The 15,342-nt window shown below is 37.0% G+C and overlaps 1 protein-coding gene across 1 annotated transcript; it reads left to right on the top strand.

Moving 5' to 3' along the window:
* The first annotated feature begins 8,319 nt into the window (after nt 1–8,319).
* Nucleotides 8,320–11,788, top strand: LOC128734516 (tyrosine-protein kinase transmembrane receptor Ror2). The gene is made up of 4 exons (XM_053828758.1): nt 8,320–8,830; nt 8,887–9,166; nt 9,228–9,470; nt 9,623–11,788. The coding sequence occupies exons 1-4, from the start codon at nt 8,477–8,479 to the stop codon at nt 10,792–10,794; spliced, it is 2,049 nt and encodes a 682-aa protein (XP_053684733.1). The 5' UTR covers nt 8,320–8,476; the 3' UTR covers nt 10,795–11,788.
* The last annotated feature ends 3,554 nt before the right edge of the window (nt 11,789–15,342 follow it).

Here is a 15,342-nt window from a genome sequence, read left to right as displayed (position 1 = left end):
TTATTCATATCAACCATTAGCCATAACGCACGTCAACTCAGCAATGTTATGAAAAAAGACATATCGAAATTCAAAATTGCTCCGATTTTATTCAAATTTTGTGTACTTATTCCTTTGTAGTAAATTTTGGATCCGTATTATTATTTGGTACTTAGGGTTCTCTTTTCTGAGTCAGTGTGGTCCCAAAAGTTACCATTTTTCCACCTTTTTACCTTTGTTATACTATAACAAAGGTTTAGGAATTGGTCGAAAAACACGAAATTGATCCAAGGCCCGGAGGGCCTAGCCACATATACCAATCGACAGGGTTCGACGAACTGAGCAATGTCTGTGTGTGTGTGTGTGTGTATGTGTGTATGTATGTGCGGGGTGCAACTTTTCTATCGCCTGTTTCTCGGAGATGGCTGAACCGATTTGTTCGCTATTACTTTTGTTTGAAAGGTATTATTGCCTAGTATATCACTATTGAATTAGTTCGAGGTCCGACATTTCGTTTAAAAGTTATAAGTAAAAACGTGAAAATTACGTGACACGATTTTCTCCGGAACCAAGTGACCGATTTCAACGATCTTGGTATCGAATGAAAGCTCTTGTTAACGATAAATTTTTCGGGTAAATTTTATTGAAAACAAACAAGTAGTTTAAAAGTTATCCTAAAAAAACCTGTTTTGACAAGGTAATAATTATCGCCTGTTTCTTAGAGATGGCTAAACCGACTTAGGCGCTATTAGTCTCATTTGAAAGGTAACATAGCCTAATAGATCACTCACTATTGATTTGTTTTTTGATTGGACGTTCAATTTGAAAGTTACGAGCAATTCAATACAACACATTAAAATTTATAATAATTTATAACCATTTCATCTAAGATGATTTATCTAGTTTGAATTATTTTGACATCAGAATAGAGATTTTAATGCTGCAAATATATCTGCAAAATTTCAGTAGAATTGGTTTTGCCGATCAAAAGATATTAACCCTCCAACACTCGCGCCAACTTTTGTAATACAGGTTATTCGCGCGCACAATGGCCCAATGCCAAAAAGACATGCGCACTAGAGTTTTGACTGGGAAAACTTGATTTTAGGTTTATGGAACCTTTGGAAGAATTTCTTGAAATTGAAAGTTCTATCGTCTGGTGCAATGTAAATTTTGATTAATCCTCCTAAAAGTGGAATAAAAAATTATTTTTCTTCAGTTTCAATATAACACATTAATGTATTCTGCAAAGTTTTAGAGTATATTATTACAAGCAATTTTGCTGAAGACAGTAACCCCCTATCTCTTCAGCGAAGCTAGAAAAATATTATTTATTGTATATGAACTAGTGAAATCAGTTTTTTATTTTAGCTCTTTCGTAATTGTTGTATGACTTTTTCATGTATTACAAAGTTGCACAAATAGTAAAAATACACAACTTTGCTGAATATAGTATACCTCTATGTTTGCTTGTTTAGGAACTGTAGAACTTTGATTATAAAAAATACCCTAATTTTGACCCCGAATTACTCGACTACCAACAGACGGATACATTTTAAACATTTTACATTATTGCTGATTGTTTTGATGCATACAGACACCATTTTTCCATATGAAGAAACGAGAGAAAATTCCAGGTCAATTCCGGTACACCTCATATGCTGATTGCTTCATTTCTGTGATGTCAGTTTATGCTGATCAATTTTCCCAACAATTTAAAGTATTAATGCATTGAATAATTATGACATTTTGCTCATTACAAGTTTATTGAAGAATATACGTTAGTTACACAACGATTTGTAACTTTATAACAATATGGCGTTCAAAAACCTACACGTGTTATACAAAATACAACAGCGTGAGTAACCGAAGGTTAATAAAAATTGATGAAATTTATTTTAGAAAACTTTATTGGTGTGAATCAAATAGGCATTACAGGAAATTATGCATAGTTCAAAAATCTATAAACAAGACCTTTGCTACGCAATGTATATGTTAAAGAATAATATTTGCTCTTACAACCTACTTTTACTTGCACTTCATCAAATTATTAACAACTTACTTATCCTTATTCAGCAATTTCATGAAAAAAGGATCTATCAAAATTTATAAGTGGTCATATTTTGTTCAAATTTTGTAAACGCATTCAATTTTCAAAAATTTTATGTAAACCAACGCACTACGCAACGTTAACCAATAGATGGATTATACTCCGAAGACGTGTCGGTTTCTATCTCAAATTGCAAGTAAGACCGTATAACAAAGGTTCCTTTCACCACTAGGTGGATTAAATCGGTTTTTTTCTTTGAAAGTTCATAACTTTTGATCCATTGAACCGATTTCAATTATGTTAATACCAAATGGAAAGTATTTTAAAGAGCTTTCAGCAAAAAAATATTGGACTAAAGCCCAAACTTTTTTTTATTACCGCAAAAATATTGAAAACATTCACTTTTTATGTTTCCATGGTGTGTAGACCAAAGAAATTCTAAGTTTTCAAAAAGTATCAAGAATACAATGGAGACGCATGGTTTTATTTTTACTTGTAATAAAAGGGGTTTTTTGACAAAGAAATGCGTCTCTAAAGTAAAACGCAATGCGAGTCCATTGCATTTTCGCATCTTTATTTCTTAAAAAGAGTATCTCAAAAACTAAAAATGTCAGATATCTGTTTTTGATATCGTATGTAAACAACTAGCCATTGAAAGTATAATGAAAAAATAAAACCTTTTTTTTCATTTCCGGGTTTCCGAGTGATTGCTATATATTCTACTATATATATATATATATATATATATATATATACTAGCTGACCCGACAAACTTCGTATTGCCACAAATTAACCTGTGTTGTACATAAATCATGAATCTCGGATGATCTTTGTCACTATCTCGAGTTTTGCAAGCCCCCCAGTGGGCGGCGCTTCCGACGGCGGGTCACCGGCAACACTCGCGACCGGCTCGTCCTGAATGATCTAGTGTTACTATAGATAGTTTTTGTGGTCTTGTTATTGATTAATGTTTTATGGAAGAGTCTCGAATTTCTCGAGTTGGATTAGTTTTTGAGTTTCGCAAAAATTTCTGTTTTATTTGTATGAGAGTCCATATCCCCCTACCACAGGGGTGAGAGGTCTCTAACTATCATAAAATAAATTCAAGACTCAAAAATCTCCTACATGCTAAATTTGGTTCCATTTGCTTGATTAGTACTCAAATTATAAGGAAATTTGTATTTCATTTGTATGGGAGCCCACCCTCTTAAAAGGGAAAGGGGTCGTAATACACCACAGAAAAAAAATTCTGCCATCTAAAACTCACATGCCAAATTTGGTTCCATTTGCTTGATTAGTTCTAAAGTTATGAGCAAATTTGTATTTCGTTTGAATGGGAGCCCACCCCCCTCCTAAAAAGGGAAGAAGTCCTAATTCATAATGGGAAAAATGGTTGCCTCCAAAAACACCCACATGCCAAATATGGTTCCATTTGCTTGATTAGTTCTCGAATTATGAGGAAATTTGTATTTCATTTGTGTAGAAGCCCCCCCTCTTGAAGTGTGGAAGGATCCTAATTCACCGTAGAAAATATTTTTGCTTCCAAAAACCTCCACATGTCGAATTTGGTTCTATTTGCTTGATTAGTTCTCGAGTTATGGGGAAATTTGTATTTCATTTGTATTGGAGCCCCCCCTCCTAATGTGGGAAAAGATCCTAATTCATCACAGAAAAAATTCTTGCCTCCAAAAACACCTACACGCCAAATTTGGTTCCATTTGCTGGATTAGTTCTCGAGTTATGAGGAAATTTGTATTTCATTTGTACAGGAGCCCCTCCTCTTAAAGTGGGGAGGGGTCCTAATTCACCATAGAAAATTTTCATGCGCTCGAAAACCTTCACATGCCAAATTTGGTTCCATTTGCTTGATTAGTTCTCGAGTTATGAGGAAATTTGTATGGAAGCCCCCCCTCTTAAAGGGGAGAGGAGTTACAATTCCCCTTATAAAGAGGGAGGGGTCTCAATTTACCATAGAATAAATTCTTGTCACCGAAAACACCCACATGCCAAATTTGGTTCTATTTGCTTGATTAGTTCTCGAGTTATGAGGAAATTTGTATTTCATTTGTATAGGAGCCCCCCCTCCTAAAGTGGGGAGAGGTTCTTATTCATCATAGAAAAAATTCTTGCCTCCAAAAACACCTACATGCCAAATTTGGTTCCATTTGCTGGATTAGCTCTCGAGTTATAAGGAAATTTGTATTTCGTTTGTATAGGAGCCCCCCCCCCCACTTAAAGTGGGGAGGGGTCCCAATTCATCATAGAAAAAAAATTTGTCTCCAGAAACACACACATGCCAAATTTGGTTCCATTTGCTTGATTAGTTCTCGAGTTATGAGGAAATTGGTATTTCATTTGTACAGGAGCCCCCCCTCTTAAAGTGAGGAGGGGTCCTAATTCAACATAGAAAATTTTCTTGCCCTCGAAAACTTTCACATGCCAAATTTGGTTCCATTTGCTTGATTAGTTCTCGAGTTATGAGGAAATTTGTATGGACACCCCCCCTCTTAAAGGGGAGAGGAGTTATAATTCCCCTTATAAAGAGGGGAGGGGTCTCAAATTACCCTAGAATAAATTCTTGTCACCGAAAACACCCACATGCCAAATTTGGTTCTATTTGCTTGATTAGTTCTCGAGTTATGCAGAAATTTGTGTTTCATTTGTATGGGAGCCCCCCCTCTTAGTGGAGGGAGGGGTCTCTAACCATCACTAAAACCTTTCCTGGCCCCAAAAACCTCTACATGCAAATTTTCACGCCGATTGGTTCAGTAGTTTTTGATTCTATAAGGAACACAGGACAGACAGACAGACAGACAGACAGACAGACAGACAGACAGACAGACAGACAGACAGACAGACAGACAGACAGACAGACAGACAGACAGACAGACAGACAGACAGACAGACAGACAGACAGACAGACAGACAGACAGACAGACAGACAGACAGACAGACAGACAGACAGACAGACAGACAGACAGACAGACAGACAGACAGAAATCCTTCTTTATAGGTATAGATATATATATATATATATATATATAGTAGAAAGGCAAAAACGAATATTTTAAATGTTTTAAGTGATTTTAAGAGTTTCAAGGCTCCTACAAAAAATGTTTTTCCAATCATAAAAAACTGAACGTCAGTTTATTGTTTTTTTTTAAAAGCTCAATAAAATTCCTTTTATTTGGTAATAAAATTATTCAAATCGGTTCAATGGTTCAAAAGATTAAAATTTTTAAGGAAAGAAAGGTGATAACCATAGTTTCTAGCGGAGACGGGGTGTGCCCGTTAGCGTTACGGTATAGAAAAATATCACAAAGGATCATTATGAAATGTTAAAAATATGCGTTACAAAATAAATGCAAGTTACTTTGCGTATTTGACTTCAGCATTATTATACCCATTCTGTATATAATTACATACCACAGATGCCATATAGTAAACTATAAAATACAGAGAAATATTCCCTGTTATGCATAAATTCATGAAATCTTGCAAATTTTCATGCCGAAATGACAATTTAAAAAAAGGTAGATAAAACCGGGTCTAAATGGTAGACAAAATCTGGGGTACCTAAAATCGGGTGTAGATTAAACCAGGTGTAGATATAATCGGAATACCACTGTAATTTCGTCGCAGACAAACATAGTGTTAAACATACAATATCACTTGGTTGAAAAATTCCATGGAATAAATTATCGTTCTGGCAGCTTTGATTTCTTATAACATTTTGCTGTCAGGAAATAAGGCCATTACAAATATTTAAAGTTTTTGTCCCTCCGGTGTTGGGCCACTGAAGGGGGGGCGAAAAAAAAACAAAGAGAATCTTTTAATCGAGTAAAAAAATGGATTTTAGGCATTTTTACTTAAAGTTTAAACGAGAAAACCAAATCTATTCTTGCTTTTAATAAATACGTTGTTATTTTTCATGCAAAAATCTACGAACAAAAAGACAAAAACGAAAGAAAATTTTTTTGGCCCAGTTTCGGAAATTCCGCTGTTTGAACTTCCATTTCTATTTCGTGCTAGAAGCGTTAACTCAACTCGTACACTTTTTTTCCAAGTTAACAGGCTGTAGAGCCCACAGACAATTGATTTTATAACTTTTATTCAACTCAAATCCTACAAATTTTTTTTTTGCCCCCCAATTTTTTAAGTCAATTTCCAAGTGGGGGGGGGAGGGGTGACAAAAGCTTTGAAAATGATTTGCAATGGCATAATCATTTGAAATAAACCAAAGATGCTTATTTATAAATGTCTGCCACTATACGATTGGGCAACATGTATCCTATTTTCTATTATCCTATCTTTCGTTTTTTATAATCTCAGGGAATCAAAAGTCACGGGGTATGAAATGGGGAAGGCAAACGAGAAAGCGACCAACATAGCTTTTGCCAAGCTCCTACCTAGCGCCTCCACGTGGCCATACCCGGTAATGCTCGATTGAGTAGCTAAGCTAGGAGGTGCGATGCCGCGTAGTTCCCTGATGCAGACGGCTGAGCCACAGAGAACAGACATCCATTCAGGAACAAATTTTTCGGGAATTCTTGGATAAAATTTCAAATTAAAATCACATAATATGCTAGCGTCACCACCACTATAGTTTCCCAACTAAATGATTCTTTTGATTTGCACAATGACAACCTTTGGCTCCTCTGGCGCTAGTATATATGGACTGTAACCGTTATGCTAGCGCCAGAAGCTAGCTGTTGTGAGTTTAGTGTAGAATTTTATGCGCCTTTAGCGACATCATCACTATAGTTTCCCAACTAATTTGACATAAGTTTTATCCAAGTGGGGACCTTTCGCTTGGATGTCTGTTCTCTGTGGCTGAGCCACACGGCCTTGGCAGCAGGTAAGTATAGTATGTTATTTAATTATTTGTTTCGTTTTAGCTTATATCAAGCACCTTCTATTGTACAATTAAGACTCTAACCATAGCAAGCTTAAATAATGTACATGGATATCGTAAGGAAAAATTAAATTAATTATTGGATATTAGAATGATGGAAACTGACGCAATTATTTTTCATTCGAAGGATTGATGGTGAGATTGTTCTATTTTTCCCATATATGCTCCATTTCATTTTATTTTTAATATTTTATTCTTATCGTATATTACTGGGTAGCATAACGTTTACAGTCCATATATACTAGCGCCAGAGGAGCCAAAGGTTGTCAGTGTGCAAATCAACAGAATCATTTAGTTGGGAAACTATAGTGGTGGTGACGCTAGCATATTAGGTGATTTTAATTTGAAATTTTATCCAAGAATTCCCGAAAAATTTGTTCCTGAATGGATGTCTGTTCTCTGTGTTATTACTGTTGCTGTTTGACTAGTTTTGTACGAAATAGTATCCGCCAAATCATCGATAAATAGCCCCATAATATCGATAGTTATTTCAAGTGTTATCTCTCATCGTTAATTGACGGAAATTCTTGACGGTGATTGACAGTCAATTTAGTTTAGCGATTCGTAGTCTAGGCGGCGTTTGATAACTGTTGTAATTTTAACGGTTTTTCGTTTGAATTTTTACACAGAAAATTACGAAAAATTTGTTCTAGCATGGATGTCTGTTCTCTGTGCTTGTAATACATATAACGCAAATAGTAATTTCTGTTTTAAATGAAGTAATTAAATTATTTAAAAAATCTCGCTCTTCCCAGCCCGTATAGTTTATATGGAGCTGTCACTTTTGCCTGCCCAACAGCTCTCCAATACATATGCACCCTGCAAACACCCTATGGGACCAGAGCTGCCATAAATACAGATATTTGTGCATGCATAAATTTGGGACCCTACCATCTTCTCAGGATTATTTTATTTTCTCGATCTAATCTTTTAAATAACATAAATAGTTTATGAAGTACTTTAAAATTCAGGAACATTAGTAGAGCCAGAAATCACAGCAAGTGAAATAATTGATGGGTCCCAAATTTATGCATGCACAAATATCTGTATTTGTGACAGCTCTGTATGGGACGGCTGCCGGCTGCGCTGGTTTGGTTTCTGCCGTTTCTGCTAGTCTATATATCGTCTAATCTGGACACTTTTGCCAAAACGAGGCATTCGATTGATGGACCCCTGGTTTTGTTCGTGTTTCTTCTTGTTCTTTTTCTTTTTTACGTTTTGAAAACAAATTGACAGTAAAAAGAGAAAAAGAGGCAACATAAAATTGTCAATGGACGCAATTTATCAAGAGGATTAGTTTTTCATTCTTAATAAGATTGTTACAACTTTTTACGTCAAGAAGATAACCATAGTTATTTTTATCGTCTCTATAACGGTGATCTAATACTGAATTGATAAAAGAGAAAACTTATTTATGAATTGGTTGATATCGCAAATGGACCAAACAGATATTCCGAATGAAACTTAATTCAAAATAATGATTTTTGAAGAGAGGCACTAAATATTATTTTACATTCGATATAACGTGGAAAATGAGACAATTCGCTCTTGTGATACACCGACAGCATTTAGTATTATTTTTACTGGCATTAACTTTGATAGGAACCACACCCGGTAAAATTTTGCTTGTATCTGCTACCTCTGCTAACCATCGGGACAGAGGGAGCTCATTTACTACTGGTGTTGATTGGGATGATACGCCAGATGAAGAGGAAGGTTACTGTGCACCATACAATGGGAAAGTTTGTAAATCGTTGATAAACAGCCGTCAAGTTTGGTACAGCCGTGAAGATGGTACTGGTGGCTGGGAAAATGAAAAAATAACCGCTGCACTGTTTCGTGATTTAATAAATGATTTACCGGATTACTGCAGGCCTGCCGCAGAGGTGTGTATCATAAGGTTATTATTATTGTTAAAAAAAATTATCAATTTTCTTTTTAGAAAATGCTTTGTGCGTATGCATTTCCTCAGTGCGTAATTAAAGACGGGGTTACCGTTCGGTTACCGTTATGCTATGAAGACTGCGTAGCTACTCACCTCCAGTTTTGCTACAATGATTGGGCCCTGATTGAAGAGAAAAAGGAACGGGGTGATGTGATCAAATCTCGTGGCCATTTCAGATTGCCGAATTGTGAAGAACTTCCTCGTTACAATAAAACAGCTCGTCCCTCAACTTGTTCTCATGTTGGATTGACGGAACTCGTTCCAGAAGAACTAACTTGTATGTTTTAATGGGTTATTTTGATTTTCTCCTATAATATTAACCTGCTTAATTATTACAGTCGATTGCAGAATGGGCAGCGGACGATACTATTTAGGAACGATAAACGTAACGGCGACAGGCATACCTTGCCAAAAATGGGATTCTCAAGAACCACATTCGCACCATAAGCCACCTCTGGTATTTGCTGAGTTACAGGATGCCGAAAATTATTGTAGAAACGCTGGTGGAGAAGAACCAACTCCTTGGTGTTACACTATAAACAAAACAGTTCGGTGGCAGGCTTGTGACATACCGCTTTGTCGTAAGTATAATCGTTATTTTGTCACATAACAAAGATTGAATGTTCTTCAAATTTAGTTTTTCGCTTAGCTAAAACTTGTTGAATTCTAATTGTCTATCAGCTCAATCTAATTAGTAGAAAATAATGTTTAATAATTTAATTTTCTTGTACAGCCAATTCTACTGACATGAGCTCCACAAAAACACCAGTGAGTATAGTAATGGAATCGGTGTTCACACCATCGATGATCTTCTTACTCTCTGGTATTGGATTTGTCGCAATTGTTCTGCTACATCTTATGGTATTTCTGTGCTACCGAATTACTAGGTATAATCGCAATAGGCGACAAGGCACTGCTGGATACAACACCACATCGACGCAGGAAACCCAGGGTATCGACATAAATAAGTTGCCTAGTAATGTAAACTACCACCGCACTGGTGCTCAGCTAAACCCAAAACTTGAGAAGTTGGAGTTTCCGAGAAATAACATAATCTATATTAAAGATCTAGGTCAAGGAGCATTTGGGCGTGTTTTTCAAGCCAAAGCACCGGGACTAATTGCGGGAGAAGATTTTACTTTGGTAGCTGTAAAGATGTTGAAGGATGAAGCAAGTCAGGACTTGCAGGTTGACTTCGAGCGCGAGGCCTGTCTCTTAGCAGAGTTTGATCATCCCAATATTGTAAAACTGCTTGGAGTGTGTGCTATTGGTAGACCAATGTGTCTTTTATTTGAATTTATGGCTCGCGGGGATTTAAATGAATTCTTGCGTCAATGTTCTCCATTTGCCCATCAGAATCGTGCAGATAGTATAAGCACGGAGCTTTCCCATGGAGATCTTCTGAGTATAGCCTTCCAGATTGCATCTGGAATGGTTTACCTATCGGAGCGAAAGTTTGTTCACCGTGATTTGGCAACGCGGAATTGTTTGATTGATGACAATATGATAGTAAAGATCGCAGACTTCGGTTTATCACATAAAATCTACTTGCAGGATTACTATAAAGGGGACGAAAATGATGCGATTCCCATTCGCTGGATGCCTCTGGAAAGCATTCTATACAATAAATATACGATCGAGTCTGACGTTTGGGCGTACGGCGTATGTATTTGGGAGATATTTTCCTTCGCCATGCAACCGTACTATGGAATGACACACGAAGAGGTCGTTAAGTTTGTAAAAGAGGGTAATATGCTCAGCTGCCCGGAGAATACACCGCTTACGGTGTATGACCTGATGCGTAAATGCTGGAACAGAAAACCTGCTGACCGACCCAGTTTTCCTTCTATCTATCAAAAGCTGCAACAAATTCGAGCGGATTTCGAAGGAAAACTGTTGATGTAGTTAATCGAAGGGTGAGACAAATTTCTTTGGGATATCCAACTATTCGGTAAATTGACGCCTAATTGGGTTTTGTTATCATTTACAAGTTGAAAAGGCTGCTTCTATTTTGTATAAACTAAGGCAAGGAAAACCATTTTTGACTGATTTATTTTATTATATTTGTGGAGCAAATGAAATTTATTTTATATTACTAATTCATTGTTCAGTATTTTAATCCGTCAAATGACTTGTAGTGTGTAAAACAAGTACAGAGGGTAGTGATGAAATATTTTCACATCTTGTGTGATTTCGTCCCTCTGCTTTTATATCATTGGAATACGAATTTACACATGTATTTGAAGCACATTACGTTTTTTATTGTTTTTTTTTTTAAAATTGAGACTGCCAGTTTTTAAACATATGTTCGACTTTGAGATTATACATAATTTTGTAGAAATTATTTCCTATGACTGATAATCCTAGAATTTCCTCACTAACTTCAAATTTCACTAACAACTAACTTTCATTAGGAATAAACATTTCATGCAAACTCTATGCGTATGCCGCCGTCAGTATCTGCACATTAATTAATTATGTTCTTTGTTAAATTTTATTTATTCACTGATTTAATGTCAATAACGGAACCATAACTACGTTGGCATATCGGCGAAGGCTGGTTAGACTATGTGCTCTAAGTTTTCTGGTCTGACTTTGATCGCAATCTCAATTAACATATTAGGTAGATTGTCTTTAGTCTTAGATGAGGTCGAAAGTTCGTTGAGACTGCTGGTTAGTTACGATAGTTGAGGTCGGAGTCAAATCGACACAGTCTAGAGCAGCCTTCAGTGTTCTTTAAAAAATATTAGTTGATAACAAATGCGAACTGAACAATAAAATATAGATCCTCTCTTAGTATATAATTATCTAAATATTAGTAATAAGGCTTGATTTATCAGATTTGTACTTTAAGTTACTATGACCGTTGCAGTAGAATTTTTGAACTGATAATTTTACATACGTGATTACTCAAAATTGGTTGAATAATTGGATTATTCGTAAAAGTATTAAATCCTAATCCAAATATCCTAATTAAAAGTAGTTGATTTCCTTTTATTTTAATATTTTTATCGCAGCAAAACTATTGCCTACATTCAATTTCTCTTGAGATTGTGATAATCGGAGGTAATCTCAACATTTTGTTATAGATTTCCATTTTCCAGTATTTATATAGGTCCTCCAGTTATTCAACTTACTCTAAGATAGCTACAGCTCAGAAATGACACCTCAAATGTCAGCGACAGCTGAGCAGAGGTCAGTGAAGCAAACGATTAAAATATAGATTTTCTCTATTTTTATATAGCCTGTAAGCCAGCATTGCCAATTTTGCTGTTTTTGGCATAATAGCAAAACAAATAATGGCAACAAATACTCGAGTATGAGTTATTAAGAGTGTTAAAATTATTGATACAAGTATTTTAGACCGATAATCTGCGTAACTGTGTCTGATCCCCTCATGCTAGGCTACTCACATGCCACGGGTAGCTGCCATAGAATGTCAATAAAAATGCAGACGGAATCTATAAGAATTGAAAATCCAAAGAGAGACCATTTGATAGTTTTAAGCGAGTATTAAAACCATCTGATGTAAAAATTGTAAAAGGTGTTCTAATGAAATAGAATATAAATGTGTTTGCCTCGTAAATGCTTTAAAGTTCTCAGTATCCGAATACAGCTGCTCGCCTAAGCAATGGCATTACTTGAGGATTCCTTAACTATAAACAAGTTGAAGAGGTTTTATCTTTGCATAGATGGGGGATACGGAGTAAAATTTGATATTGTTTAAGAGTACGCAAAAGTGGAGTCTGAACGACCTTGGGTCAATGAGGTCAGTCATCGGCAAAACAAAATGTACATCGCATTTTTTTAATTTCTGCAGATTTGGTTATTATTTGGTCGAAATCTGAGTAAATACGTTGTAAAAACATCTCATTTACTACGTGCTTGTTAGTTTTATTTATAAAACACTGAATAAAAAGAGTTATTTATAAAAGATCATAGACGAAAAGTGCCTACTTCATAAAAGTTTCTCCGAAGATAAATAGAAAATGTGTTAAACCCATTTAATAATGGATGTGTTCTTCCTTCGCCTTTGGTACTTTTTGTAAACGCACCAGCATACACCTTACGAAGCTCTTCCCAGGCCCTCTAAAGAATTTCAAACGAGTTATTCTTGTTTGGAACAGATTCGTCGACTGTGATATCGAGAATATCACCAATTGCGAATAGATTTGTGGGAATTTATCAAGCCGGCTTCGTCGAAGGTCGGTCTACAACGGATCAAATATTTACACTGCGGCAAATGCTCCAACAGCGCCGTGAATACAGAATTTTTTCGTTGACTTAAAAGCCGCATATGATACTATCGACAGGAAAGAGCTATGGAAAATCATAGAAGAGAACAGCTTCCCCAGGAAGCGCATCAAACTGATTAAATCTTCGATGGATGGTATCCAGGGCTGTGTTCGGATTTCGGGTGGATTGTCAAGTTCATTCGGATCAGAGGACGTCGCCAAGGTGATGGTCTTTCATGCCTGCTGTTCAACATAGCGCTACAAGGTGTTATGAACTGAGCGGATATCAACACGCGGGCACGATATTCAACAAATCTAGTCAATTCGTCTGCTTTGCCGATGACATGGATATTATCGGCAGAACATCTGTAGCGGTGGTTGAACAGTACACCAAACTAAAGCGCGAAGCAGAAAAGATTGGGTTAAAGGTAAATACGTCTAAAACAAAATACATGCTGGCCAGCGGAACCGAGGCCGAATGACGCCGCTTGGGCAGTAGTATATTGATCGACGGCGATGAGTTTGAGGTAGTCGATGTATTTGTCTACCTTGGCTCACTGGTAACGGCGGACAATGATACCAGCCGTGAGATTCGGAGGCGTATTATCAGCGGAAGTCGTGCTTACTATAACTCCACAAGCAATTGCGGTCGAGCAGACTAAGTCCCCGTACAAAGTACACCCTGTACAAGACGCTTATTAGACCGCTTGTTCTCTACGCATGAAACATGGACAATGCTCGAGGAAGACCTGCGAGTGCTCGGAGTTTTCGAACGACGAGTGCTAAGAACGATTTTCGGCGGCGTACAGGAGAACGGAGTATGGAGGCGAAGGATGAACCTGAACTCGCACAGCTCTATGGCGAAACCAGTATCCAGAAGGTGGCTAAAGCTGGACGAATACGATGGGCAGGGCATGTTGCAAGAATGCCGGACAACTACCCTGCAAAGATGCTGTTCGCCTCAAATCCGGTAGGAACAAGACGACCAGGAGCGCAGCGAGCAAAATGGTTAGACCAGGCGGAGAGTACTCGGTGTCCGAGAAATTGGAGAGCGGTTGCCCTCAACCGAGTTACATGGAAAAACTTTGTTCATCAGGCTTTGTCTTAGGACGGCAAGCCACCTAAGTAAGTAAGTAAGACATCGTGAATAGCCTACGAATCCTTGATGGGATTGAAGCCTGTGGTTTATTTCGGCACGAGCGAAAGAATGATTTTGTTTTATTTGCTTCGTTTTATTGTTGAAACCGATTTTCTAAGCCTGTTTCGATCAATGAAACCTCGAGATTTCCACACAAAATAAAATGAAGTGTGAATGTGCAGTCACGATTTCATCGATCTTCATAAGGCTGCCCACGAGGGCTGGTTCGCTCTCTTTGACTCAATTTTTTTGACGATTTGACTGTATTGTCTTAGCCAAGCAAAATTTGAAAAAGTCGTATATGTCACATTTGTACAATATTACTGAATGGAGTTTTGCTGCATCATTTCTATATACGGTGCTACAATGCTGCTATCTTTCAATAGTGATAGCCAAGTGAACGTCCGTTTGATTGCCAACGCAGTAGCAGCTATATACCATTATAAATACAAAAGATGCAGTCTAAACTTACTCAGCAAAATTGTAGATACCTAACTAGTTCTACAAATGTCCCAAACACTACTTTTTCACATTTTACTTGGCTGAGATAATACTGTCAAATGAGTCAAGATGATCGAATCATCCCTGGATAAAACAAACAATTGGGTATTTTGCTTTGCTGATCAACGGTAACTTTCGGGCAGCTATCCCACCCCATCGACATTTGAAGATAGAATTAACAAAAGGGCGAATGTCGCAAGCGTAAACAAACCGAGTGAGGGTTGATTTTCCTATGCTGCTCCAGCAAAAAGTAACTCTCACTCGTTTTGTTTACATTTGCGACATTCGCCCTTTTGTTAATTCTATCTAGATTTTTATAACGAGCTGCAGTGAACTTCAGCGAGAGCATGTCGTGGGCTCAAAATTTGACAGCGGGCCCAAAATATATTATTATACCTTAGTTTGATATAGTTTTAATATTATTTTGCTCTTCGCTACTGTTCGGGATGTTTTTCAAATCCTGTGTTGCGATTCGATAGCGAACCGTTCGATCTAAAACTAATAGCCGAAGGATTTCCTGAATTTTCCTGATGGTAACGTTTGGGCTCTTAACTTCCATTGTCGCATCAGTTTTGTGTT

The sequence above is a fragment of the Sabethes cyaneus genome, chromosome 2, assembly GCF_943734655.1.
Source record: "Sabethes cyaneus chromosome 2, idSabCyanKW18_F2, whole genome shotgun sequence".
Taxonomy (NCBI): Eukaryota; Metazoa; Arthropoda; class Insecta; order Diptera; family Culicidae; genus Sabethes; species Sabethes cyaneus.
Note: the sequence above shows the minus strand (reverse complement) of the source record. Positions and strands in the feature narration are given on the sequence as shown.